Source organism: Sipha flava, unplaced genomic scaffold, assembly GCF_003268045.1.
Source record: "Sipha flava isolate LNK unplaced genomic scaffold, YSA_version1 64_pilon_pilon, whole genome shotgun sequence".
In the NCBI taxonomy this organism is placed as follows: Eukaryota; Metazoa; Arthropoda; class Insecta; order Hemiptera; family Aphididae; genus Sipha; species Sipha flava.
Window position 1 is genome coordinate 556,538 of NW_020273604.1, and position 27,211 is coordinate 583,748.

Sequence of the window (27,211 nt, forward strand, 5' to 3'; positions counted from 1 at the left end):
TGGCTGTACGCTGTGATCATCGCAGCCAATGGTATTCGAATTATATATATATATATATATATATATATATATATATATATGATTAACTAATAAAACAATAACAATTCACATATTTTTTTTATTTTTTTTTTTTTTTTATGTAAAACTACTAAGTAATCGCAGAACTATATTTACAGACCAAAGTCGAAATACCATAATGTTCAAATAGAAATACGCTAATGTATACTTAGCTTGGTTATGCATAGAAAATATAGTTTGTCTGCACTGGCACCGCCGTGTATATTGTGTTGCTTCTGTTTTTCGTCCGCAAGATAAATTTATAAATCATATGTCGTACTAAAAACCTGCACTGAATATTTTACGATATGTACTAATATATAAATTTATATAGGTCGCACGATTTTAAGATTAAAAAAAAAACTACAGTTTCGATAGATTTCGTTTTTGCTTCGTTCGCTTTTTATTTTCATTTTCTTCTTTTTTTTTCTTTTTCGATGGAAAATTAACAGTCCGTCTCGTTCACTTTCTTTCGCGGAGTTCTTCTTCGGTAAGATTTCGTTCTGCTTGAACGGTTGTGCCTCGATAAAACCAAAACGCGTCGGACATCAGACGAATATGGTAATGTATTCATCATGCATTTATCCAATGTGCGAAACGTTACCATACAAATTACTCGTATATTACCCTTAGGTTTGTGGCCAAATCGTTTAACTCGAACAACAGTTAACGGCGCGCCGATACCGATACTAACGAATCACAAATGCAGAGAATCGTTGCGTCGCACTAATATTCGTACTATACGCATACAATATTTAGATTACATGAATATTTTTTTAATCTCGTTGGAACGTTTGATTGTATACACCATCGTGTGTTGATATGAATATGACGCTTAGGTACATTTCGATTAATGTGCATTAGAGTGTTTTCGGTTTTTATGGTGTTAAAGAAAGGTATACATTGCTGTATCATTGCAATTGGTCGTGTTTTACACGCATGGTCCGACGGAACAAACATAAAGTTATGACCGCATAAGCTAATCCCGATATAATCGATAATTGTTTTACCGACGCAGTACATTGTGACGTGAATCGTTTGCATATTTTCGCGTACATCGCAAGCAAGCACGTCCGATAGTCGCAAAAGTCTTACGGACTTTTGGTCTTTGACGAAAAGCCCATATGCGTACGAGTCGTAAGCGGCGGGACGACAGTCGGATAGTTGAGGGACCACAGTACCCGTTGACGGAATAAACCAGAAAAATATTTCGACGTCAAAAAAGAAATGATAAAACAACGCGTGTTTCGTCGACACTTTACACTAGGGGTCACGCAAAAGCCGAACGCGCAAGATCGGAGTAGTTATTCGGCCAATGGTTCTTGGGTTACCCATCGTCACCCGCGGTGTACCTACGTGCGCGGTTCCGATTACCGTCCATTAGTCAAATTAGTCCGTACGCGTCATAAGTTCACTGGAAATATTTGCCGCGTTAACGCGACGGACAAGATAAAGAAAGGCTGACGAGTTCTAAGACTGTTGTTCCTAACTCGACGACAGACGACAGTAAAATTATTACGATGCGCCGGTACAGCGCAAACGTAAAAACCGCCGTAAACAGATCGTCAACGTACGCGATTACGACATTACAATACCGCATTCGATCGGAACGATTGCTGCAACGGCCACGGGTCGACAGTGATTACCGACGCGTTGATGTGTTGCGGGTTCAAGTTTTCAACAGGGACGTAGGGGACCGCGGGACCGTCGAAACGAAAAACTTTTAAACACGTACATATTACAATATCGAACACCACAAAACGTGCGGTACGCGTACACATCTAGCAAGTAAAGTGTACGCGTATTGTATGACGTATTAATTGTCCGTGAAATCGAAGATTGACAGCTGTAGCGGTTGTGACTCCGCATAATTTCACCGCACAACGAATTGACCATCGTCGGTACGTTTACGGTGTGTACAGTAGGCAATATTGTTGTACGTTATTAATGGAACGCTCGACGCGTCGTGTTACATAATTCGTATTGTTACATTGCAACGGGTCGCTGCGTACATACGATCTCGTACGTGCGCACGCGGTGGGATGACTTGCCGCGTATTAACGGACGAACCGAGTTTACATTGCAGAACGTCGCGGGAGCGACAAACACGTCGACGTTCGTTTAACAATGTACAAATGCTCTAACCGCGAGATAAATAAAATCTTTAATTAATGATCAATAAGTTTTATGGGTCGTATACGACGAGTGTCCTATATTTTCAATGACTGCGTAAGGTTAATAACTGGTCGTAAGTTTTGATATTATCGATCAGCGTACAGAAAACGGTTAAGATCATATTGCATATGTTTAATAGTGTACTGATGTATATTTTGATGATTTAAGTTTTATTTTTTTTTTTTTTAGAAAGTACTATTGCGATGACTTATGTCTACAGATCACCACAGCATAGTTTTCATCGTTAAAATTATTATAAAAATATTCGTTAAAATAGAATTAACTTTCCATTTTCGAATGGTAACACATCACTTTATAGTTTTTAACATACATTTGTTTTATAATTTCTTCCTAGAACTTGGTGAGGTCATACAATGGTTCATATTTTTACCCGATGTGAAGGGCATAGTTATATTATTCTAACAACATTTTTATTGGTTAATTATATAATAATAATTATATAATAGATTTTTATTCAAGTTTAGTGCTCTACGTATATACATCTATTCGATTGTTATTTTTTTGGAGAAATGCTACTATAGATTAATAGAAAGTGTAAGATTTCCGTGAAATCTTAAAAAAGGAAATCGATATTGTGATCATTTTCAAGTTAAAAATATATGGATTTGAAAATTAAAACCTTGTCAATAGTATTTTAACTAACGAATTTGATTTAAATCAAATGAATTTATACGAATTATTACACACCCTTTCCTAGTAAAATAATAGATTTACAACAACTATGATCGGGACAATAGAAAATAGACAATTTATCACAAATAAAATTAAACGTGAGCGATTTGGGCACGGTAATGGAATACAATTATAAATAAAAAAAAATATTAGAATAATCGATTATAATACCAAATATTAATATATAATAAAATTAAATAAATTTTTATCAATATGATAAATATTTTGAGAAATTCCTATAAATAATAAAATAAAATAAATATAAAAATAGACTGGATCCGAATTAACTAATCTAAATATAATTTATATATTTTTTTACATTCCCTCGATTATCTGGTGCTCAATCATCTATTATTGATTGGTTTATTAAACGTTCAAATATTTTCCCTTAAATCAGCCGGCTTAATTAGTGCTCTTAAAAATAATTTTGAAATAATATGAATTGCGGTCGCTTAATATACTTTGGACAACGAAGAGGAAGTTAGTTATTCTTGCACAATATTTATGAATCGCACGCAATAATAATTGGTTAAACGAAAGTATATAATACGTATGGTGTATACATGTTTATAATTCATAAACGCATTAATATTGAAAACAAATCAACCGTTTATTAAAATACACGGTTAAAATTGTTTCACACAAATTTGACGAAACGAAAGCATCCATCGACTAAATATTCAAGCGAAATAAATACTGGTCGGTAACAATTTGATAAATGAGAAGCGTGTTAAATCCAGTGGCTTCATGGCGAGTCTACGGGGTATTATTTATTTTATTAAATCAAACCAAACCTGAACTAATTAGAAACCTTTTGCACCACCATAAACTATGATCGACGTCCGTATGGTATTTTTGTGCTCTTGTCTGATCCGAGCACGGCACCTATAGAAACATGAGAAATTATAAATTCGTTTACGCGGAACTTACACGCGGAACATAACACGCGACGGGTAAATACAAATTGAATTCGTTTGCCGATTAAGTTGATACAAACCGTAGTCGAGCATATTATTAGCGTCGTTCGAGCTATCCTTATATTTTATCGCCGCGCGTTATAATTATCTACAGAAACGTAATCCTCACCGACGTTTCGGAGCTCTCGTGCTTTCCATATCGTACGTACACGGTGTCGCACATCAGACACGTGTCCGTTTCGGGTGGTCGGTATGCGCCTAGGAAAAACAAATAGGATTCGTTTATTATCGCATAAGTTGGCTTTCTTAAGGAATACACTTTACAATACGTGTGGTCGGCCGTGCGCTGTTGAAAACTCATCAAATCCAATGATCGAATCGTTATCGGTAAAATGTTTACACTTGAATTATTTTTGCTTGAATACTGAGCGATTTTTCGGGTCGACCATTAAAAATTCTCTTTTGTTGCACATTGCGTTATCGATATACTGCTACAGTGGTTGTGGTTCGCTTCGTCGAATCGTAAGCTTCGAGGAATTTTTACCGCGTTAAAACATATTCGATAAGTTGCTACAGTTATAAGACACATCAGTATAGCCAATCAATCAATAAAACATCATTAGGACTAACCCCGAAAGTGTAACGATGTGAACAGTGCATGGACTGTGACTGCAAAAAGTACAACGGTAAATGTCTTGGAAATTCATTGCAGTGGTCATTAATTATTTTAATTGTTACCGATGTGTAAACATCTTTGCTACGGATTCTGATATGGTAACATGGCTGATGATGATTTACCATCACGAACGATTGCGATGTATTGTTTAACATATGTTAATCTATTTTAAAATGTGCAATATTTTGTTACTTTTCGTGCGTCATCGGGGTTTAGCACACATGCGACAAACATTACACGTTAACAATACGTAATTTATCCAGGGCCGTCCCGAAGAGGGGTCTTGGGCGGGTGTCTCACCCCCCCCCCCCCCAACAACAAAAACACCAGTCGGCAGTCGGACTTGTTTCATTATAGCCTAAAAGGACTTCATTTTACTTACGGAAAACAAATAATACATACTTCGCAATACAGTGTATACGCGAATAAAATTTATATAACTACTTATTATACAATATAAAATATTATTCATATATAGGCTTCAAACGGACTTTTGTTCATTGGTTCTCGTGCCGGACAGTAATGATAACTCGAATTCCACAAGTTTAGGTTCCTTCAAACTGTCTACGGCGATATAGCGTGGTGTCCAAACAAGTGGAGTTATTTTTTTTTTTTCTTTTGGTTCCTATAATTATCGCTATTGCGCAGCACTGATGTGCTGCGGTTCCGACTGCAACGGATCCGATTGGTTTTGCGTATAACACGCGTTGTAATCACGTTGGCACGAAGCTGAAGATAAACGCAAACAAACGCGTCCGCGTCTCCGTTTCCAATCGGCGTACTGACACGTGCGGCGTGCGTACAACCGTTTCGTTTAGCGAAAACAATTAGAACTTTGATACACGTATGCGATTCCATACTGCGCGCACTGTTACGCGCGAACCTGATACACACTACCGCGTGCAAACCACGGTCACATCTGTACTGAATCAAAACGTATTTAACGTTTAACAGCGCCTTTTTTTTTTTTTTTAATTTTCGCCGGGCGACCAACCGTTTTTTTCTCTCCAAATAGTCAACGTATAAAACTATATGATTGGCAGTGTTTCACGTTCGCTCCGCATGCTATTGAAAACAAATCTTAACGTCGGCATTATTTTTTTTTTTTTTACATTTTTAACAATTAACTGTGTTTCATCCAGTCTTTCAATGTCCTATCATCCAGCGGTTCCCAAAATTAGTCGGTTCGAGCATCCCTAAAACAAAAAAAATTTAATCGTACCTCCCATGCATTAATAAATAAAATCCATTTTTTTTTTTTTTTATTATTTTAGTAAAAGCAAATTAATGTCGATCTAAAAATAAATATATATGATAGTGTAAAATACATTATAAATATTCGCCTTGCGCCTCCCACAATAAGTGCTTGCACCTCCCTAGAGAGGCGCGTCTCTCAGTTTGGAAACCACTGAACTTAAGCAATAACATATTTTCACAGAACGACGTTCGTGTCTAGTTAACTAGCTTAAAAAAACGCACCGACGTTTAATGCAACACTTCAACTCATTACGTTAGCATATTCACGTGACGCCTCCGCTGTGCCATTAATTTTAAACTATTATAAATGCAACGATTGTACTAACCGAATGTTGCAGAAACTATAGAAAGCACATAACATAGTATAGGTACGCGAGTATTGCACAAAAGCGCGCGCGATATCGCGTGGCTCGTAATATTATCGGTGCTTGACTCAGAAAAAAAAAAACAGCAAAGGTAATTCTGATGACACATACAAAACTAACGTTTCTACCTCATTGAAAACTTATCATACTCGGGTTACTCCCTATCATACCTTATGACACTCTCAAACACGTTACCACAAACCAATGATTATTCCACAATTTATTGTACTCATCTCAAGTCTCATCCGTTATCTAAATTTGATAAAAAAAAAAGCCCAAAGGTTGGGGCGATCGCCCCCTACCCAGAAATCCAGAAATCTGCCCCTACTCAGGATAGCTTCAATCCAAAAATTAACACACACGTCCAACTGCGTTATTTATTTTTTTTAAACTAAAAATAATTTAAACCAATATGCGTAAACACTTTTTACTTAGTTTGGTCGGTTAAGTGGTAAGTTTGAATTTTCGCTGTATAAAAAATAGAAAGAAATCGAAGAAATCGAAATACTTAAATACAATCAACAAAACAAACGTCATTTTTTTTCTCATCAAACATCGAATATCGAATTATCATACTTTGTGGTAACGTAGTAAAATTCTACACAATCTACACGGTTTACACGGTGTTAGCGGGATAACGCCTTTACCCGCGCTGTACGTACACGTACGACCGCAGAACAGTGGCGGCGTACACGCGACGGTGTAAAAATATTTGTTTTTTGCTGTAACCACACGAGACGAATATACGATATGGCGCGTAGCTCTTATCGTTTATTCTCAGCGCGCGTTCGAGTCTTACGTTCGTTCTCGTGGCCCCGTTTTCATCCCTTTCCGCGTCTCGCGATTATTGTACATACAATACAACAGTATACTGTTCACGCCGGCGCAGGACGTATTGTGTGCATTATTATTACACTCGTTGCGTCATAAATCGTTGTCTTATCATCTCCTCCGTCCCCTCTCCTCCTCCCATTCGGTGACTGTGTCGTTTTGAATAACGCTTGTGCTCTCGTTCGACAAACAGAGCGACGCTCAACCGTAACAAAATCTGAACGACTATTCGCTCGTACATTTTTCGTTTCTATTTTTTCCGCAAGCTATTGGATACTAATTGGTACTGTTCCGCCGTATCCGTGCGGTTACACTTAAAAGAAATACGCGGTTCGGACGTCTTATCCTGTGTTACGACGTCGTTATAACATGACCGTGTGATCACATTAAAAGATCAATATTAAATTATGATTAAAATTTCGGCTGTGCCTTCATTCAACTTCACATAAACGTATTTATCGCTTTCAACACATTCAAATCCATCTCTTTTACGGTCTATTCGCTTCACGCGTTAAAGTTTATAATTATAGTCGATAGTGGCAGTGGTGACGGTGGTGGTGGTGGTAGTGGGGGGAGGGTATCATGAACAGAAACGGATTTCCTACAGGCAGAACTGCCGGCTGTGGAAACGTTTAAGGGACGGTAAACTTTTTAGTGCTTTATTGAAATACATTATTCGCATAAAACCAAATACTAGAAAGTTCCCTGTTTTACATTTACGAAAAACGATGTAATGTTTCCATAACCGTCCAAACAATGGTTTTAATTATGGTGGGCCATAAAAATTATCGCTGTACGTTTTCGTTAAAATCTGGTGAACATCCATTGAAATTTTTCCAAAGCAGGTCAAATAACTAAAAGCAAAAAAAAATTGTGTATCAGTTCAAACGGATTGAGTTACCTACTGTTATATTTAAGAATGGGGAGGGCAAATTTGAATTGCCGTGAAAAAAGTTAAATCCGCCGCTGGAAATACAACACATAGAGTAGGTCGTTGTATGTACAAAACGAATAGCGAATCAGTGGATGTTGGATCAAGATTTAGACTTTATCATGCCACTAGAATTACCGATGTTCTTAAGTGGATTATCATATAGATATAAAGATATGAAAATAAAAGTGCCAAATACGCAAAATACGCGAAAATATCGAGAGAGATCCCAAATACTTATACTTGGGGCCGTGCGTGATATTGGACCGTGGTAGTCGAGTGTGGGTTTGGGCGATTTGTTTCGGCAAGGCCGAACGCTGTGATAATATCTGCCCGTGAAATTGCGTTGCATGAAAAAAGTACTAAAAAATAACATGTTCCTCACACACAACACCAGTACACTGATGGGACGTTCTCGGCTCTACATCGCAATGTTAAATCGAAAAAGAACTTTTATTGTGAGTTATTTATCTATGCATAATAATATTACGCGTTATAATATAATTATGTTCAAGTTATATTTTCGCCAGCGTTGAGTAATGACGTGTTCGCCAGTGTTGTGAAACCGTCGGCAGATGAGTCGACGGCCGTCAACGTTTCGCATAATTTATACCCATCGGTTTTAAGTGCATGACATTACACTGTTGTTGTTATTACACACGATATGCACGTCTTTGTGGTAAAATTGCAACCGATCTGCTGACGACGTATCTTGCATCATGTCTAAGATCAAACTACGTATATTAATACCGTATCGTATATGTCGTATACATCAATATTTATAGATTTAACCTAAAAGTTTACACATCATCTATACCAATCGCGTATTTACAACGATCTATGTGCGTACCAAGGGTATAACAATTATATGTTTATCAAATATGGCATTATTTCCGTGCAGGTTCGAGCATTTGCCGACACAGAAATTACTAGTGAGTATCTGAGACAATAGTTTTGAAATGCAATATTACTCTTTTCTGCAAGTTTCTCCATATGTGTTTATTAGAAAAAAAAACCATTAAAACGCAATAATTGTTTTTTTTTTTTTATTTTAATACGTAATATACAATCTATATCAAACGACACAATAAGCATATATGATAAGGGGTACAGATAACATGAGTATACAAAATACAAAAAGTGAATAAAGAAGCCACCCAATGATGACACTTAAATGTTGATAGTTTATATGAAAAATGTAAATGAATTAAATATATTTAATAAGTTAGTATTTTTTTTTTTTTTTTTCTATATTACAATTTGTAACAGGTCTCTACACCATTCACGTTTTAATCGTCTAGGAGGACTGCCGGGGATTGAGAGGGAGGAAAGGTTTTTAATTAAAGGATTTGAGTGGGAGGAAAGACGGTTGTGGAATCTTTTGTAAAAGTGTTTAGCTTCCTCGTGGATAGTTTTTAATTTTAGGTCTGTATGGAGAGTATGGTTAGATATGTATGGGGGAGCATTTATTAATTTTCTTAGCGCAATGTTTTGAAAACATTGAATTTTATTTAAATTTGTCTTTTTTGCACTTCCCCATAGCTGTATCCCGTACGTCCATATTGGTTTCAGTAGTGTTTTGTAGATAAGGAGTTTGACATGAAGGGAGGTGTGTTTATTAGAGACTAGAGGTTTGAGGATACGAAAGCGGTTGTTCAGTGAAAGTCTTTTTGCTCTAATATGGTGGGCCCAAGTTAATCTTTTATCTAATGTAAGACCAAGGTATTTAACTGAAGGAGAGGATGGAATTGGAGCACCGTACAGAGTTACCTCAGGGGTAAGAGCTGGTCTAAGCGTAAAGGTGGTGTGTATAGACTTGCTATGGTTTAATTTAAATCTCCATTTGGTATACCAATTCTCCATAAGGTCTAGGTGAGTTTGAAGGTTTGCGGAGGCTATGCATGGGTTGTCATTCATAGATATAATTACTTTATCATCGGCATAATCTGCTACTGATGTATTTGGTGTGATTGGTTGATCTGCTGCGAATATATTGTAGAGAATGGGGGATAAAATGCCGCCCTGTGGAACCCCAGCACTTATACTGCCAATACTTGACGTGTCAGACCCGTAACGTATTTGGAAGGTACGTTCAGTTAGATATGATTTGATTAGATGATAGAAGGGTGAAGGAAGAAATGTTTTTATTTTATGCAGGAGACCATCGTGCCAGACTCTATCAAAAGCTTGTGAAATGTCTAAGAAAGCTGCTGTACAAAATAATTTTTTTTCCAGAGAGAAAGATATTGCATCTACTACCCTATGCAGTTGATGGGTCGTCGAATGCGAAGAACGAAAACCAAACTGGTAGTCCGGTAGAACTTTTTTGTCAGAAATTATTGGTAGGATACGTTTAAGTATAAGTTTTTCTAAAATTTTCGCAAGGAAGGGAAGAAGACTTATTGGTCTGTAGGAAGAAGTTGTATCAGCTGGCTTATTTGGCTTATGGATCATGATAATTGTCGAGAACTTCCATAGTAGAGGAAAATAAGATAATCTGATTATTGAGTTGAAAATATGAGTAATATGAACAATGGCTCTTTTGGGGAGACATTTTACTACTTCGGCCGTGATTAGATCGTAGCCTGGAGATTTTTTTTGTGGGTATTTTAGGATTTGATATTTTAAATCGTTAGGAGAGAAGGGTTTAATTGGGAGAGAAAATTGAGGAGGGACATTGAGAGACCTATTGACCAGTGTTATTGTATCAGGATCAAATATATCTGGATGAGGCAGGAATATCTCAGAAAGATATATTTTAAATAATTCAGCTTTTTCAGAGTCCGATGACGTAAGACTGCCGTTATGTTTTATTAAAGGGTGGTTGGGGGTTTTATATCGGAGAATTTTTTTTGTGGCTTTCCACAGACTGCCGTCTTTTGGGGAGAGATTAGTAAGATTGTTAACTAGCATTATATTTTTGTGTTTAGCGAGAGTTTTCTTCAAAGAGTTTGCCAGTTGGTTGTAAATTTTTTTATGTGAGGGTAAACGAGTGCGTTGATAACAAGCTCTAGCCTTACGCTTTTCAGTTATCAACGTTCTTATCACTTCTGGAAGTGGGTTGGAAATATGAGGAGTGGCGGGATTTGCGTTTGTAGCAGACCACGCCGCATTCTGTATAATGTTAGTGAGATCCTTAACTGCTAAGTCAATATCGTCAGGTGTTTTGAGTTTGATATTTAATTTAATATTTTCATTTACATTATCATGAAATTTGAGACGATCAGTGAAACGATTGAATAGGTTAGGCGATGTTTGTAGCATTGGGGGAGAGGTATTTAAAGTTAATAGTACAGAGGAGTGATCAGAATTTAAATCAAGAATATTTGTTGTGTTTTTATAAAGTGAATTGGGTAATTTAGTAACGAAAATATCAAGTATGTCCGGTTTTTTTTTGAGAGAAGATGGCCAGTACGTAGGAGCAGGAGGTGCAAGTACTTTGTATTTTTTTAAGTTTATAAAATTGTGAAGCGTAGTGCCTCGAGGATTGCCTGTGCGACAGCCCCACGATTGGTGTTTAGCATTAAAATCACCTCCGACTATGAAATTATTTTTAATTGTGTTAAAAAATTCTGTAAACCTAGCGGTTGTTATATTATGTTTGGGAGGGGAGTAAATTGCCGCAATAGTAAAGTAAGTAAAGTTTAATTTAATTTGAATTGAGCAAGATTGACAGAAGTCTTGGGAAAAACCAGGCAAAGGATGGTAAGTAATAGATGACTTAATATATATAGCCACGCCTCCGTGTGCCGTATTATCAGGATGATTTGTATTAATCAATTTATAACCTGGGATATATATTTTAGAATTATTAGTGAAGTGTGTCTCAGAGATGAGAGCAATGTCAATTCGTTTGTTGTTTAATACTGTTTCGAGTTCATGAGCATGATTTCTTAGGCCATTTGCGTTGAATAGTAATATAAGTAGGGAGTTGTCAGTGACAGAGTTGTTGTTATAATTGTTATTTAGCATTTTTATCAAGTAGGCAGGAAATTACTTTAGTGAGAAGGGAAATTAAAGGATTGATGAGAGACTTAAAGTCGTCTATGAAACTTGACATTATCTTATTAATATCAGGAGGGGGAGGAATTGTGTTATCGGGCGGAGCGTTGGACGTAACGTGTGCGTAAGTCTGTGTTTGAGAAATGGGTTGACTAGGAATTGAGTGGTTAATTGGGTGGCTAGCTTGTACATTAGTAAATTTAGTTTTAGAGTTTTCATACATAAAATTACTTGAAGATGGTTTTTTCCGACGTTGAAGGTCTTTATAGATAGTACACCCTTTATAGTTAGCAGGGTGGTTTTGAGAGCAGAGGGCACAATTTGTAGGCGATTCACGTGAGTTTGGGCACAGGGATGAGAGGTGATCCAAGCCGCAGCGGACACAGCGTGGTTGATAGCCACAATATGCTTTTGTATGGCCGTATTGTTGACAATTATGACATTGACTTATTGATTTTGGTTTGAAAGGTTCTTCAATTTTGATTTTAGTGTGTAGAAGAGAAGACAGATGAAAAATTTCGGAAGAATTGGACGTGGGTTCTAAGTCAACAAAAAATAGCGGGAGAGGGTTTTTGTTAACCTTATGGAGGACGTTAATTACTTGTCTGACTTCGAAAGTAAGGAGTTCTAACTCTTCTTTTATAGTTTCAGTTGGTGTGGAAGGATGTAAGTTCCGTATGACTATCCTCAAAGGTTTATCCTCTTTGAGTTGATAAGTATGAAATTGCGCTTTCTCCTCTTTAAGATAACGAACTAGAGTTCTATATGAATCAGGGTTTGGAGTTTGGATTTTTAATTTGTCGGCAGATGCTTTACAGACAAAGTTATCTACTCCGATAATTTCAATAAGCTTTTTGCAAAGTTCAGGAAAATCCGCGACGCCTTTCACAAAAACTGGAGGCGGTGGTTTGTTTGGTGCGATATCATCAATGACAATTTGTTCGGTAATTGGGGTGGTTGGGTTTGAGGGCGGAGTTACATCGTGATTTTCATTTTGACTCAGAACTAGATAGCGATTTGGAGTTACAAAAATTTTTTTTTTAATACCTTTTTGATCTGTCTGCTTGTTCGTTGATGGGGATGGCGGATCGGAGGCAGAAGAGCTGGAGTGGTTTCTTTTGTTGTTGGTGGAGTTTTTGACGGACCAACCTTGATCAGGTGTGACATCGTTTTTATTTCTCGCAATTGTAATCGGAGAGATTGTGTTGTTTTTGTTGTTTTTGTTATTTTGATTATTATTGGAATTCATGGTCAATTATTGATATTGATATTAGAAATTAAATTAAGGACAAGTGAGAGTATTATACTCATGGGCTGGCGATAGCGTTTGCAGGTAATTACGCTTATCTCAACGGCCGCGGCGGCCGCAGATAGGAAAAAACGTATGCAGTAACGTGCAAGTTTGACCGAAACAACCGAAATATAAATTTCGTTTGTTGAGTATTCACTTACATTTAGTTGACTTGAACGAAATAAACAGATTTAATTTATTTATTTTTTTCGTAAAGAAAAAGAGTTGAAAGTTACGTACGTTCTCACATAACTATACTGGTGAGGTGATAGAAAAACAATATAGTTATAATTAAAATTAATTAACGAGCTAATAAATTTACGAGAGCGCATGGAACGCGTGCGAAGCGGGCGACTGCTATCGCGAGAATGCAATAATTGTTAAGGTAATTAAGTCGTATTTGCACACGTAATTAAAAACACCTATATTTGTATCATAATGGCTTGAAAATGATAAATCGCTGCAATGGCTACCGAACGATTTATTACCGTGATCGTTGCTAAATCGGCAGTCATCAGATTATATAATATATATCAAAAATAATGAAGTTTGTATGCTTACGTGTGAACATGTAGGATTATGAAAACCGAACTGTTGTTCTGAATAATTATCGCTATCAAATTAAATGCTAATATACAATTGTATGTGTAGATATATATTCTAAAATGCTTATTAACATAGCTTCAACACACATTAATTTAAGAAAAAATTTCCACGAATCGACTAAAATTCTAAATATTATAATACTTATTGTACATTTGATATTCTTAACTATACGATCAGTCTTAAGTGTGATATTATATTTATAATTAAAAATATTTACCAATATTCACATAACGAATTATTATTTTATTCAGTTATCTTTCGCGTGCATGCTTTATGAACTACAAAAATTCAACGAAGACATATATAATTGTTTTTAAAATGAAAGCTATTTTATGGACGAAAATTGAGAGAATGAGGAGTTGATCCTTGAATACTTCTATAGATCGTTCAAATTATTTTCATATTACTTTATCTTTATTTAAAATTACATTAGAAAACTTTAAGCCTCGTCAAAAATAATATCACAGGTATACTGAATTTATATTTTATTACCCAAGGAAAATTGCTTTTATGTAGATAATAAAAATAAAATTAATAAATACTTTTAATATTATCTAAATTAGACTATTTTACCAATTTATTCGATTACGGCTGACAGAAATATTTCAAACAATTTAATTAAAGCTGATTAAGGTTATTTTTTTATTAACTAGAAAATTAGTGTTTATAAATAAATACAGTAAATATTAAAAAAAAAATTATTTTTATTGCTAATCAGTGATCGTGGTTACAAAATCATGAAAAATTCTAATAATTAGATAGCGATCAAAAAGTATCACATGATATCAAATTTACTTAAATTTTTAAATGTTACAATCAAATATTATAAAATGGAATTATATAAAAATCAAGAAAGTAATTTTAATAACCGAATGAACACTTTTGTATTATTACCCATATACTGTACATGTGTACCTTGTTATAATCAATTTAAGTGTGAATAATATTGTACTGAAAACTGAAGTTAACTTATTAAATAATAAATTATTCTACGTACAATATAATATGAATATTATGAAGATAAAATGAAGAACGAAAACATTTTTAGTGAAAACGATGAGATAATGAGATATTGTATCTAATAAGCTTGAAAAATCATGCACATATTATTTACTTGAACAAAAAAGTTTTTGAACCTCTTTTTCTATACTGTCCGATTTTTAAACTTCGCAATTTCAGATCAAAAATAAAAATGAATAATGCTTAATATTTATATCGCTTCTATGTGTAAAATGTATTATTTAAAACATTTTTAATTCTAAATAAGACTTGAATATGTTACTTCATTCATCCATGTAGTGAATCACAGTCTCAAAGTCGAATTTATGTTAAATAGTGTTAGTTTTTCTACCTGTAAGAGGACGTATTACGACATTTTAATATTTGTTTTATCAGCAATAATGATATCAACATTTTTCACATTATTCTATTTACTATCTTAAAGTTTACTTGTCGTTTAAAAATGAAATTAATCCTAAATATCATTGATTTATAATTTTACAAATAATATAGTGTAAAAAGCTGAAAATGTTTAAAAACTATTACTAGTGGCGTAGCCAGGGGATGTTAATAACCCATTCCCAGAAATGTCTCTCTAAATTTGTAAAATATAAAATAATTGTATGACATAAGTATAATGTTATATCACGTTATCAATAAACAATTTTCAACTTTTCAATAAACTAAATAATATCACATTTTATACGTTACTTTATGTTTAATCGACTTATTAAAATTAAAAATTTGGTACTTATGTAGGAGAGAATTGAAAATTTAAACCCCTACTCACAAATATTTTTCCGGTTACGCCTCTAACTACTTCTATGCGTTCTAATTTCTATTATTATATTATTTTATGATAAAAAACCACGTTTCGAGCACGATTTTTATACTTAATATAATACCTATACTGTATTAGTAAAATATTAACCGCATATACGTGTTAATTATTTAAATAAAAAATGAAAAGAGTATATATAATCATAATGTACGTAGTTTTTCTTTCAAATTTAAATTAATATATATTCAGGTATTGTCTTACTATAAATGTATATTTTTAGTCTTTGCAGTCACAAAGAAGTTTTAGTATAATGTATTCAATACAATAACTATATTACGAAGACTTGACGGTAGAAAATAAAAAATTGTTATAACAATTAGGAATTATAATAAACACATGCATTCGGTTATTTTTACTAAAAGCAAAAGCGTGAAATATTCCAAATAACTTAGAGAAAATAAATGAAAATACAACGTTTATACTTTATATTAAAATATATATGATTGCTACGTTATTTATGAATATCTTTAGAAATGGTCATGTAAATAGTTGACCACGAACGTTTATTCTCGGTAAATATATGCGCAGTATATATTCCGCGTCGTCTAAAATTGATTATACTCTTTAGAAAACGCACGAATAATTTACATTTTATTTATGTTTGAACGGTCCTAAAAGTGGTGTTTAGGAGAGAAAAAACCTTTATACATTTTTTATAAATTGTTATTAAGCGGGGTAGCGTTATAGACACAAATTACCATAACCATTGCAAATGTGTAAATATATGGGATACTAGACAGTTTTATTTATCTTACTATTAACCATGCTCTAATAAGAAAAATTAAGAACAGCATAAAAAATATCCTAATCGTGGATACCGGCATTACAAGAGTTTGTTGTACAATAACATGTTATACTACCATTACACATTATCATAATGCATGTTCTGTAATTATCACGAGACAACGATTTCCCTTGGAATACCGTTTTTTATCGCAAGAGTTTGAAGTGAAGTGAAAAAGACCAGTTATTGCCGCCGCCGCTGCCACCCCCGTTTCTCCTCTCCAGCCGAAATAGAAAACTCAAATCACCGCCGTCTTCATACATAACATAACAGCGCGTTTACCGTTATATTAGTTATTTTTCTACTTTTACTTTCGATATCGCAAAAGCACTTTCTCCTCCACTGCGTGTACGTCTCACCGGGAGCGCAAGGCATTCACGAGCAGTGCGTCAGATTTACTTACAAGCAAAATTTTAACATTACTACCCTCACCGAATATCCGATGTTTAAGAATATGTTTTGCAAACACAGCATCAATAACTCGCCTTAAAACGAGGTAATGACTCGAAGTCTAGATACCATAGAGTACAAGAACATCGATTTTATCGACGATAATGATTGGTAATCGATATTATGCCGTGATCCGAAACGTTTGCTCGTCCTCCCACAAAGTGTGTACCTACACCGCAAGTCAAAAAACCGTAGTTACGCCGAAGAATCCGTGACACTGCCGACTTCACGAAGTCGTCGTTGTCGACTTTGCAAGTTCGGAAATCGACGAAATCGGCTGCTGAATGTTGTCGATGTCACGTGTTCACGTTCCCGGGTAATCGGTGATCGCACGAATCCGTCGAAACGGTTTCGCGTTATCGTATTCGCATCGAAGTCTACGGGCGCGCGATCGGGTCGAATCGTACACGACTTCGTGGGGCAGGGCGGAGGGATGATGCACGCGGGTCGATGAGTGCACCGAACGCGCGATCGGGCGGCCCGCGGCGTTCCGACGACGACGTGTCGATGTGCGCGTGCGCGCACGCGGCCGCGGAAACGATTTCGGATGCCCTCGAACCGGACCGAGCGGAGACCGAGTGAAAGTCACTTTCACACGTCTTCTTCGGGTTCCCCCGCGCGAACCGGCCCCCGGACGGCGACGGCGCTCAGTAGCCGTCGGACAACGGTCGCGCCAACACTGACAGCTCCGGTCCACGAGATGCCGTCACCGAACCGACTGGTGAGTACCGTTCATGAAATAAATAATTGCGTTCCGTTAGTATTTGTTGTACGGCGGAAAAACCGCGGACGATCGGAACCATGCGCGGGTAACGACGAAAAACCGCGGTTTGGTAATCGTACCGCGAATGCACGTTTTGAATATTGGCGAAACGCAACGGGACCGAGTTCCACGTTTTTCGTACACTTCCGAAGCACCCCCGGAGCACGCGCGGTGGGCGGCCGACGGAATCGTGTACGCGTTTCGAAATCGATTGCAGCAATACGTTTCGTTTCCGATCACGACCCGCCGCGTTGATCTTGAGGGGTTATTTAATTTTTCTCTCGGTAAGCGCGCCAAACGCGGCAAACACGTCGGCGTCGACGTACCGTGCAACCTCTCCCGTGTGCGTTCGACGAGAATCCGATCATCGTTTGCGTCACACGACCACCGACCATTGCGCGATACCTGTTGCGCAAAACAGCTCAAACGATAATAACCGCGAAGGGGGTGGGACGCGTATCGTTTCTTCGCCCGTTTCGACGCCACCGCCGCCGCCGCGGACACGTGTGCATACACCGAGCGCGGGAAATCCGATGCGTATACACCGTGAGCTCGCGCTTTCGTCTTCCCGTCCCACTGGTTTCCCCGTTTTCCCCCCCCCCCGCTCCTCCGGGTATCCCGGCCGACTTTTCGCGCGTACCCGAGCCGCCGCACGCGTTCGTCGCACGGCCGCGGGGCTCAGTGAAAGTGTTCGGCCGCCGTCGCCGTCAAAGCGCTGCCTGTTGTGTGCGTTCGTGCGGGCGTCACGCGCGCGCACGCGTGCTCGTGCGTATTCTGCGCGACCGGCTGATGACCTACTTTTGTTGCGTACGACGAGCTCGTCGCCGAGTGAGCGACTTGACGTCGGCCTGTCAAGTCGCCCGCCGGCCGCGCTCCGTCGGTTGGTCGGTCGTCGGTGTCGGTCCGTTTACGGCCGGGGCCGCGCGTAACGGTTTTCGATTAAAAAAAATTTTAAAAAAAATAACTAACAAATAAAAAAATTTTAACCGATTAATAAACAATAAAAATAAAATGCCCGCGTGAGACGTCTCTTCTTGTCGCCGTTGCTGCACATCGTTCCGAAGTAAGTCTTGCTGTGAATTATTACTGTTGTTCGAATTTTATCGTTTAATGCCGTTCGAGTCTTTCGGGTCGTTTCCGTCCGTCCATGGTCCGCTTGAAAAAACTTTTTGGAGGGATTTTCTCACCCTCTGTTTCCGTACGCGAAAAATAACTCCCCCCCCCTCACTACCCACTACTCGTTAACATGTTATATTTAGGTCATCGATGCGGAGGAGCAAGTCGTCCGTCAAGGTCATCGGGTCCCTTCGTAAACGGTCGCGGAAAAGGACATACGCACGCGCGCACTCACGCAATTATACATTACGATAACCAAGGCACACGCGCACGTCGCTTAAGTAGGTCAGAATCGCGCGCAGGGCGTTTTTCCCATTTTTTTTTTTTCACTTCGATTTCTTTGTCCCCGATTAGACGAGTGTCTCACCTTCTATATAACGTATGATTTTACTTACCTATAGTTGCGGAGAGTGGTGTTATTTTATCGTATTGTCCATTTGTCCTAATAATGATTTTCGGAAGCCGGAAACCATTGCTACATAATTGACCATAATTAACATTATGCATTTGTATACGTGTTTTTTCTATTTCTCTCTATCTTTTTTTCTTTCTCTCTCTCTCTCTCTCTCTCTCTCTCTCTCGCACTCTCTCTCTCACTCTTTCTATCTCTCTCTGTCCCTCTATCCCTCTCTCTACCGGTTTGCCGACCGACCGCGCGTATTTCGTTGTTATCAAGCATTCCAAGTATTTACAGAGCACATTCATTCAGCAGCCGATCATTACATTTTTTTCTCGTCCATAGATTATACCGTCGAACTATTCAATTACTATACTAATGAAATCGCCTTGCAATTATAAATCGATTTTCGGAAACTCAATCTGACCTTTAACCTACAAAATATATTAATACCGAATATTTTCTATTGGAGTATCGATTCTTAACCGTAATATGTTCTATAAAAATATGTTGCACTAATTTTAATGTTCGAGGTAGTATCCCTTAGATATTAAACACTACGCCATCAAGCTGAGAAAGACTCACTGGATGATTTTCATATTATTTTGTTTCAAACTTTATTGCCTAAAAATATATTTAGTATATAAGATAGTTAAAATTAAATCTAGTGGAAAAATGATTTTGAATTATGATAAAAATAACCTTTGACATTTACGATTTTAGAAAAAATTTAAATTTTACTATGTTATGCATTTTAATACTTGTATGGTATAGATACTTATGAGATCTCCTCTAATTTATTATACATACAGTCTTCAGAAACGCAAATTGTTGGTATATTTTTACATTCTTTTACTTCTGCGTTTCATTTCAGACCATACAAGTTGAAAAATATACCAAACTAATATTTTTAATTAATCACTTTGTAAATGAATCATTTGGAATTATTCTGATATGTATTGTTGAAACTTTCAAAATCACGTCTTTTGTATTTTTTGTCTTGTATAAAAATATTATAAAAGAGATAATAATATACAATGACATATGGGGTCACAATAACTAGAAAAACATTTAATACTTTTGTCGCATACCTATAGAATAGTGTTTGTTGGATTTTAAGCATTTGTTGAAGTGCCATTAAAAAAAATTATTCATATTATGTCCATGTTGATAGTATTTTACGATTATCGATAAAACTGCCACAGTATAATAATTATTATTATTCGCATATATTACAGTACGAATCGTACTAGTTAAACGTTTATTCGTTCGCTGCCATTTTATATTGTCCTATGTACGTAAGTTGAAAATAAATTATTTTATAAATGTAAAATGCCAAAGAATATTAAAGCTGAAATTACGTGCTCTCAAAAGCATTACGAAATATATATATTTTTCAAATTCAAGTCGTTAAGTTTATACGTGCGAAGTATACGAAGTACAATGTATTATATCTCGCGTATAGAATATTATTGTATTGTTATTATTATTTTCAACACCTCTGTGAGTTTATTTATTTTGACTGCATCGAAAATCTGGAAAATTGTTTACAAACCAAATTCAATATTTCAAATTCATTCTTTCTCTGCAGATGTATAAAAACTAATTTATACGTTTGCTACGTTTTTCCAAACAAATCTATTCATATTTCTATGTACTCTACACTCGTGGTATATTATGTCATGTCGTTGGAATATCTCAATACGTGAGTTATTGCACTAGATGTGTCGTATACGGAAAACCCATTCCCAGATTGCCTATATAGTCAAACTGATATCATTCTTTATTCGTTGTACAAGCAACTACCTATACAGTTTGTATCGCGTTTACGCAAATATAATTTTATTAATAATACGAATAATTATTATTCGTGTTGCTTAAAAATAATACGCAAAGTATCACATATTACATTTAGTATACGTAGTTCAATAATACAATTAATAATAAATTATTATCACCTAAACTTTTCACTGAACATTTAAAAAAAAAAACCATTTCGTGTATTTTTGTTATACATATTTCGGACGTTACAGCGATATTATGTACGATGATTCCTTCGCATAGGACTCGTTACTCACCCGCTGTCATTATAGTTAAGATTTTTTTCATGTCTAAAAAAAAAACTACGTAATTTTTAATTATAATTCGATAAATTTCCAAGAGTTTGAGGGTTATCACGGTACGTTCAAATACCTATATTTTCCTATTGTAGTTACGGCTAAACGTTCTTTTTCAAATCCTCATCGCGGTTATCACGAAAACCCATACTATTATTGTAATGATATATTGATGTAAATATATTTTATGTACAAAATGTACCGTGCATAAAACGTATATTTTATACATTAGATTCTATAGTAATGCACACGTACGGACAACGATATCCCGATGGATGTGATTTTATTAGAAATCCCATTACACTCAGTGGTTATATAAGCGTATTTGATAAGATATACCTCAAATGTTTTTTAATCTTTCTTCTCCGCTATTCCGCTGCGGATTATACTCAATGACAATCCGTAATTATAATCTACATGTATAACTGCGGGTACACAACATTATTTCCTCGCGTAATTACCGTCATGAGTGATCTATGACTATTAGCATAAATATAGTATATGTAAAACAATTCTTGGACTGTACGAGTGCGTGAACTGTAATATATACGTTTTTAACGACAAAGATTATTAAATTATTACAATGTACATTTTATATGCGAACCTATATACTGCAGCAGATGCGCAGGTTGTGTGGAACACAAAACTACAAATATTAGCTCACAAGTGTAATAAAATATATGTGCCAAATATCAGTAGATGAAAATAATATTAAAATCATTTGGTGTGTACTAAAAAAAAAAAAACAATTTCCGCTGTCGCGGGTATCGCTGTATAATAAACTGATTATGTAGTTATGCGTAAACATTATGTGCGCATCAGGAGTACAAGATCAAATCGAAAGACAGACATATTAGAGTAGTTTAGGATACATCTGATTCCAAAAAATACACTTATAACAAAAATGCAATTACACAAAGAATATAAGTCAAAACATAAAACTTTATAGAAATAGTGTAATTATTTTTACACTTTACGATGTGATCGATTTATTAAACAAATATTCGTCCTAGTTCATAGCCAAAATCAATCATATTCACCGAGACGTGACGGATTTTACATACTAAATACTCTAAAATAAAACACTTTTAGAAATGACGGTAGAAAATATTATTTTTCCTAATCGAACGGTGTACCGTTTTCTCTTCTATCACAACGTGACATTTTCTATAACATATTGAACATGCTTATGTTAAAAACATTTATACCACGTCTCATACCCTATTGTCGTCCTGGGCATAAAGGACGTACACTGAATGTGCGCCCCTAGTAGCCCTTTAAGTCTTATATTTAATGAATACAATGTAATGACTCTCGTATTATTGTTTCTATTTTCTTTGTTTACTTCACTTTCTCTAGGCCGACGTTACGCTTTATAATACATGCTAGTAGTAGAGGTGTTGCGCTCTCAAACCCGAGAACCAGTCGAAAGTCGACGTCGACATTTACATTCTGTTCACGGAGATCCGCATAATGATAATATTATCGTTTCACAGTGATGATAATCGACGAGGAAATCGCACTAGCTGTTTCTCTTTTACAGTTTTTCTATATTATATTACATTATGTTCACAATGGTCAATAGCACAATATTGAATAACGGATATTGATCACGTTATGTAATATTCTTTGGTATCGATAAAAAACGTCAACGTTGCACAGCATTTTATCTTTTCGCGCAAGAGACGAGTAAGTGCGCGTATGCGAGAATATACTAATAAAAACTTTTTTGCAGTATAAATTAGAAGAGAGTATAATCTTGTTCTGTTTTTCATAATACATTTTTAGAATTTATTTTTCCTACTTGCAGTAATGATCCTCACTTCCCCTCCTTATGTCGCTGACATTGAACCATTTCGGATTAAAGATTCATAATAATAATCAAAGTTCGAGAATAGAATAGCGTAATTCCCGGAGAACGAAGTGTGTTTCGGTTTATTGGAAAACAAAGTGAAACTATACGTAAATATCCATAGGCGGTCTTTGTAGAAATAATGTAACACAATACGCGCGTACATACCAACGATATTTTTTGTACCAGCCAAAACGTTATATTTTATTTCATCTAATTTTTATTCGTATTTATACCGTGTTACACGATTAAGACGAATTTTTCTATAGGGATTCAGTGAAACATTCGGCAGCACTGTTTAAACACTGGTGGTTTGTGGAAACCGTAGTTAGCCCGTGTGCCGAGAGTTCGTCAACATTTATAGTTTATAATTTATTTATTTATGCGGCGAAACGGTTTTCGGGCTACGAGAGACACAAGCAAATGTCGACGAAAAAACATCGCAGCCCGGTCGCGATTTACGTGCACTTGGTGTTTTATTATTTCATCTAGATGGCCGCTGATGCGCCGTTTTGATAATAATACGACGCGGCTGTCGTCAAGTGATTCCCAGAAAACGAAATCAAGCTCGTAATATTCTACACGAGAGAATAGCTTTTCCGTTGTTCAACTGCCGTGCTTACGCCGGTTTTGGTGTGAAGGAACCAGGGGCGTATTTAGACTTACTTCTAGGAGGGGGATCACTCAAATGTTTTCTTTAATTCAGGCTCAAATCGTATAAATCAAATTTTAGTAATATTTAAATCGGGCGAATCCTGAATATTTGTAGTTTTTTTTTTTAATTTAATTTCAGATCCACTTAGAATCGACTTTTATGTAGTTCTTTTTTAACACCTGTCTGTGTTTTGAATGTTACGCTTGTGTTTTAATTGATTTTTCACTAAGTATGGACCCGACAAAAAGCCTAATTCAGTATTCACAGCCATGCATAATTCGATTTCGTTATAAAATGATCCACATTAAAAAAAATTGTCATGTGTATCACACATACTAGTATAATCGATTCCTAAAATACGGATTCAGGGAGGGCGTTCGTCTTCTTGGCCCCCCCCCGCCTAAAATACGTCCCTGGAAGGAACGTAAAGATTTTCGCGCTCATTTCACGATAATAACGTATGCAAATATCACTGCTCGAAAACGTCACCTGTTCACGGAAAGGAACACACCGCGATTTGCCGTTTCCACCGATCGATGTTACAAATATTACATGACCTTATGCGCACGAAATGTTAATAATATTATCGATTAAATTCAATATTGGTCGTCAACGCTTGTGCATGGTTAATCGACGTTATAACGTTTCCGCGTGAATAATTCAACGTGTGCGTACATAATGCATAACAATAATAAAAGTCGCGCGTGGACTCGATGGCGTATTGCTGTAATTGTTCAACGAAAATCCCGATTCTCGCCGCGACAGTAACGTAATTCGTCGTGCACTTCTATGTCGGTGCGCAACATTATTTTTCCACCGTTGAGATCCGGCGTTCTGCACGGGTACCCGAATAATATTTCATTTCGAATAATATTATTTAACCATCCAAAACCGAATGTTTCTTCCGTGCCGTACGTCCTAAACCGTTCTCGTTGCAAAACTCTTACACGCGGACTAATCGCAATAATAATAACATCGCGAAACAACGTACACGCGCATTCGATATTTATATGTTTTATTTCTCTTGCAGATTTTCTTGGCGTTCATAACGTTAACGTTGGTCGTATTCATGGTCAGCGCGACGTTGACGCCCAGAGCGCCGAACTTCCAATACTTTGAAAGGTACGACTTTATTAAACATATTTGTATTACATAGGTACATATATTCTTCGTTGTCCGTCAAAACGTTGTCGTCGATCCAGCACACAGCGAGTGGTGTTGAACACGAGCCACCTGCTTGTGGCCGTACGTGATGTTAACATCTGTTTATTTTTTCAGGCCCAAGTACAGGTACCCGTATTACGATGAACAAGGGCGCGGTCGACTTTTGTACGGCTACGGTGGTCCGGACTTGTACCAGTACAAGTCGTACTCACCCTTGGAGGGCATCCATTGATTACGACAACAACCGCCACACCAAAACTCCGTAACCGTCACCGAACCGCCTTGGCTCCGTGATGGCGGTCTTTTCGTTTCTCCCGCCGTTCAGACGTATCCCAGTAGTGTTTTCGACGGTTTTAACATAACTATTATTACACTGTTTTAAAATATATGTATACCTAGACTATGTATAAATACTATAGTGCGAGTTTTCTTGAAAATTTGTTTGAAAAAAAAAAACCCCCCTTCTAAATATAATATAATGATAATGGTTTATATAAAATTAGAATATTATAATAACTAAGAGAAATCCTCCGTTGAGGGTCGTTGGTGGTTCGAATGTTACCAAAAACTGGCAGCGGACGCGTTTGCATTCCTTTACGAGTTGTAAAAAAATTGTACAAACTGAAATACGATGGGCCTAAAAAAAAAACCGCCGACATCGATTTCCAAATTCGTAAAGGAATAGCCTAATGAAAAAATAACGGTCTGCTGTCCGGTTATATCTTAATAAGTAGAATCGTATGTTAAATTTTAAGCAAAATTGATAGAAAAAACGACGACTCGGTCTATAAATGATCGTTTATTGTCGTTTTCTATGAACTCTCTATGTAATACGTATAATTTTTAAACTTAATTGTAAATTTTTTTTTGTTTTGTTTGTTTAAAACGTTTTATAAATTAAACACGATTATATTATATTATATTACGCGTCTATAAGTATTTTAAAAATTATAATGTCGATGAATTAGTTTAAGTGGTATTCAATACCTATATTATTTAGGTATATAGCAATAAAAAATCGTATTAGTATACACTAAGAGACGTCTTAACGGCTTTGAAATAAAAAAAACCGCCTCACACACACAAATATAATATACATATTATCCTATAAATATATAACTACAATGATATAACATAAATAACTATAATATTATCTGTATGTACGTGGTAAAATGTCAATTGTTAAATATTATGTATAAAATTGAAAAATTGTTTTTTTTTTTGTTCAATTTTTTCTGTTTTCTCGTGATCAAACGGAATAAAATATTTTTTGTTATAAACATAAATTATTATTATCAACTTATTCTACGAATATACTACAATATTGCATTTGGTGTTATTGAAACTATCACAGAATTATTTTATGTAAAAATAATCTATAATATATTAATATATACATATTATTATTATAATAATAATATATATAATAAAAAGTGTTGCAATTTATAAAAGAAAAAGAGGATTGTTTATTTAAATTGATTGCTACGTGTGTATGCGATATGTAATACATATTATATATATAAATATATGCATGTATACCTAACAGCAATGGAAATAAAGTAATTGTCAAACTCGATGGTGTTTTTTCTTGTGTTTGAAAAACAGATAAGACTAATGAATAGGTATATGTAAAACCTTACGGTTAAAAATATGATGTACCTACTATTCTGGTTTAAACCGAAATCATAAAATCCAATGTTTCACTAACCTAACCCAATTGCTTCACGGATTTGACGAAAACCTGCCTACGCAATTACGTGCCTACAGGATTTCTAAAAGGTACGAAGGAGTAAAGCGATAAATAACGAACACGTTACCATCAAAATCGCATATTTATCTTTATTAATGTTCGTTTATTAAATTGTTTCTATTCAAATTCCAAGTACTCACGCCGACCGCAGTATAGATATAAACCTATAACCATATCGTTTTTATTATGATATATAAGTCGTCTTCGCACAACACAGGCGGCGCATCAAAGTTTTACCGTTCAGAAGTAACGTTACGTTTTTAAACATCCACGCGTTTACAAACGTCATTTGCAGCAGAGTGAAGAGAAACGTACGGTCAACCGGGGACGACAGTTGTGGGGTCCTTTCCTCCGAACCCCTTAGCTACGTCACCGTGGTTTCTGCGTTATGTCGTCGTATACGAACTGTGAACATCAGCGGTTCTTTATATTTTGTTGATCACGGACCCCTGATGGAAGATTTTTAGAAATTGCAGACCTCCTTACCAATTTCTTTTTCGAATGCATTTTTTTTTTTTTTAC

General features: G+C 35.9%; 2 protein-coding genes across 4 annotated transcripts in view; one reads left to right on the forward strand and one right to left on the reverse strand.

Annotated features, from left to right (window-relative positions):
- LOC112691602 overlaps positions 1–27,211 on the reverse strand; it is a 63,913-nt gene that overhangs the window by 24,046 nt on the left and 12,656 nt on the right. For 2 of the 3 annotated variants that reach the window (XM_025565913.1, XM_025565914.1), the window contains exons 2-4: positions 4,167–5,714; positions 4,012–4,100; positions 3,720–3,810 (exon numbers count right to left, since the gene is read on the reverse strand). In XM_025565913.1, the coding sequence (XP_025421698.1) occupies positions 3,720–3,810; positions 4,012–4,100; positions 4,167–4,203 (217 nt within the window). In that variant the 5' untranslated portion in view covers positions 4,204–5,714. Of the gene's footprint in view, positions 1–3,719; positions 3,811–4,011; positions 4,101–4,166; positions 5,715–12,951; positions 12,995–27,211 lie in introns of those variants that run through there. The other variant, XM_025565912.1, reaches the window with a different exon arrangement.
- Positions 17,489–25,373, forward strand: LOC112691601. The gene is made up of 3 exons (XM_025565911.1): positions 17,489–17,596; positions 24,806–24,897; positions 25,054–25,373. The coding sequence occupies exons 1-3, from the start codon at positions 17,576–17,578 to the stop codon at positions 25,169–25,171; spliced, it is 231 nt and encodes a 76-aa protein (XP_025421696.1). The 5' UTR covers positions 17,489–17,575; the 3' UTR covers positions 25,172–25,373.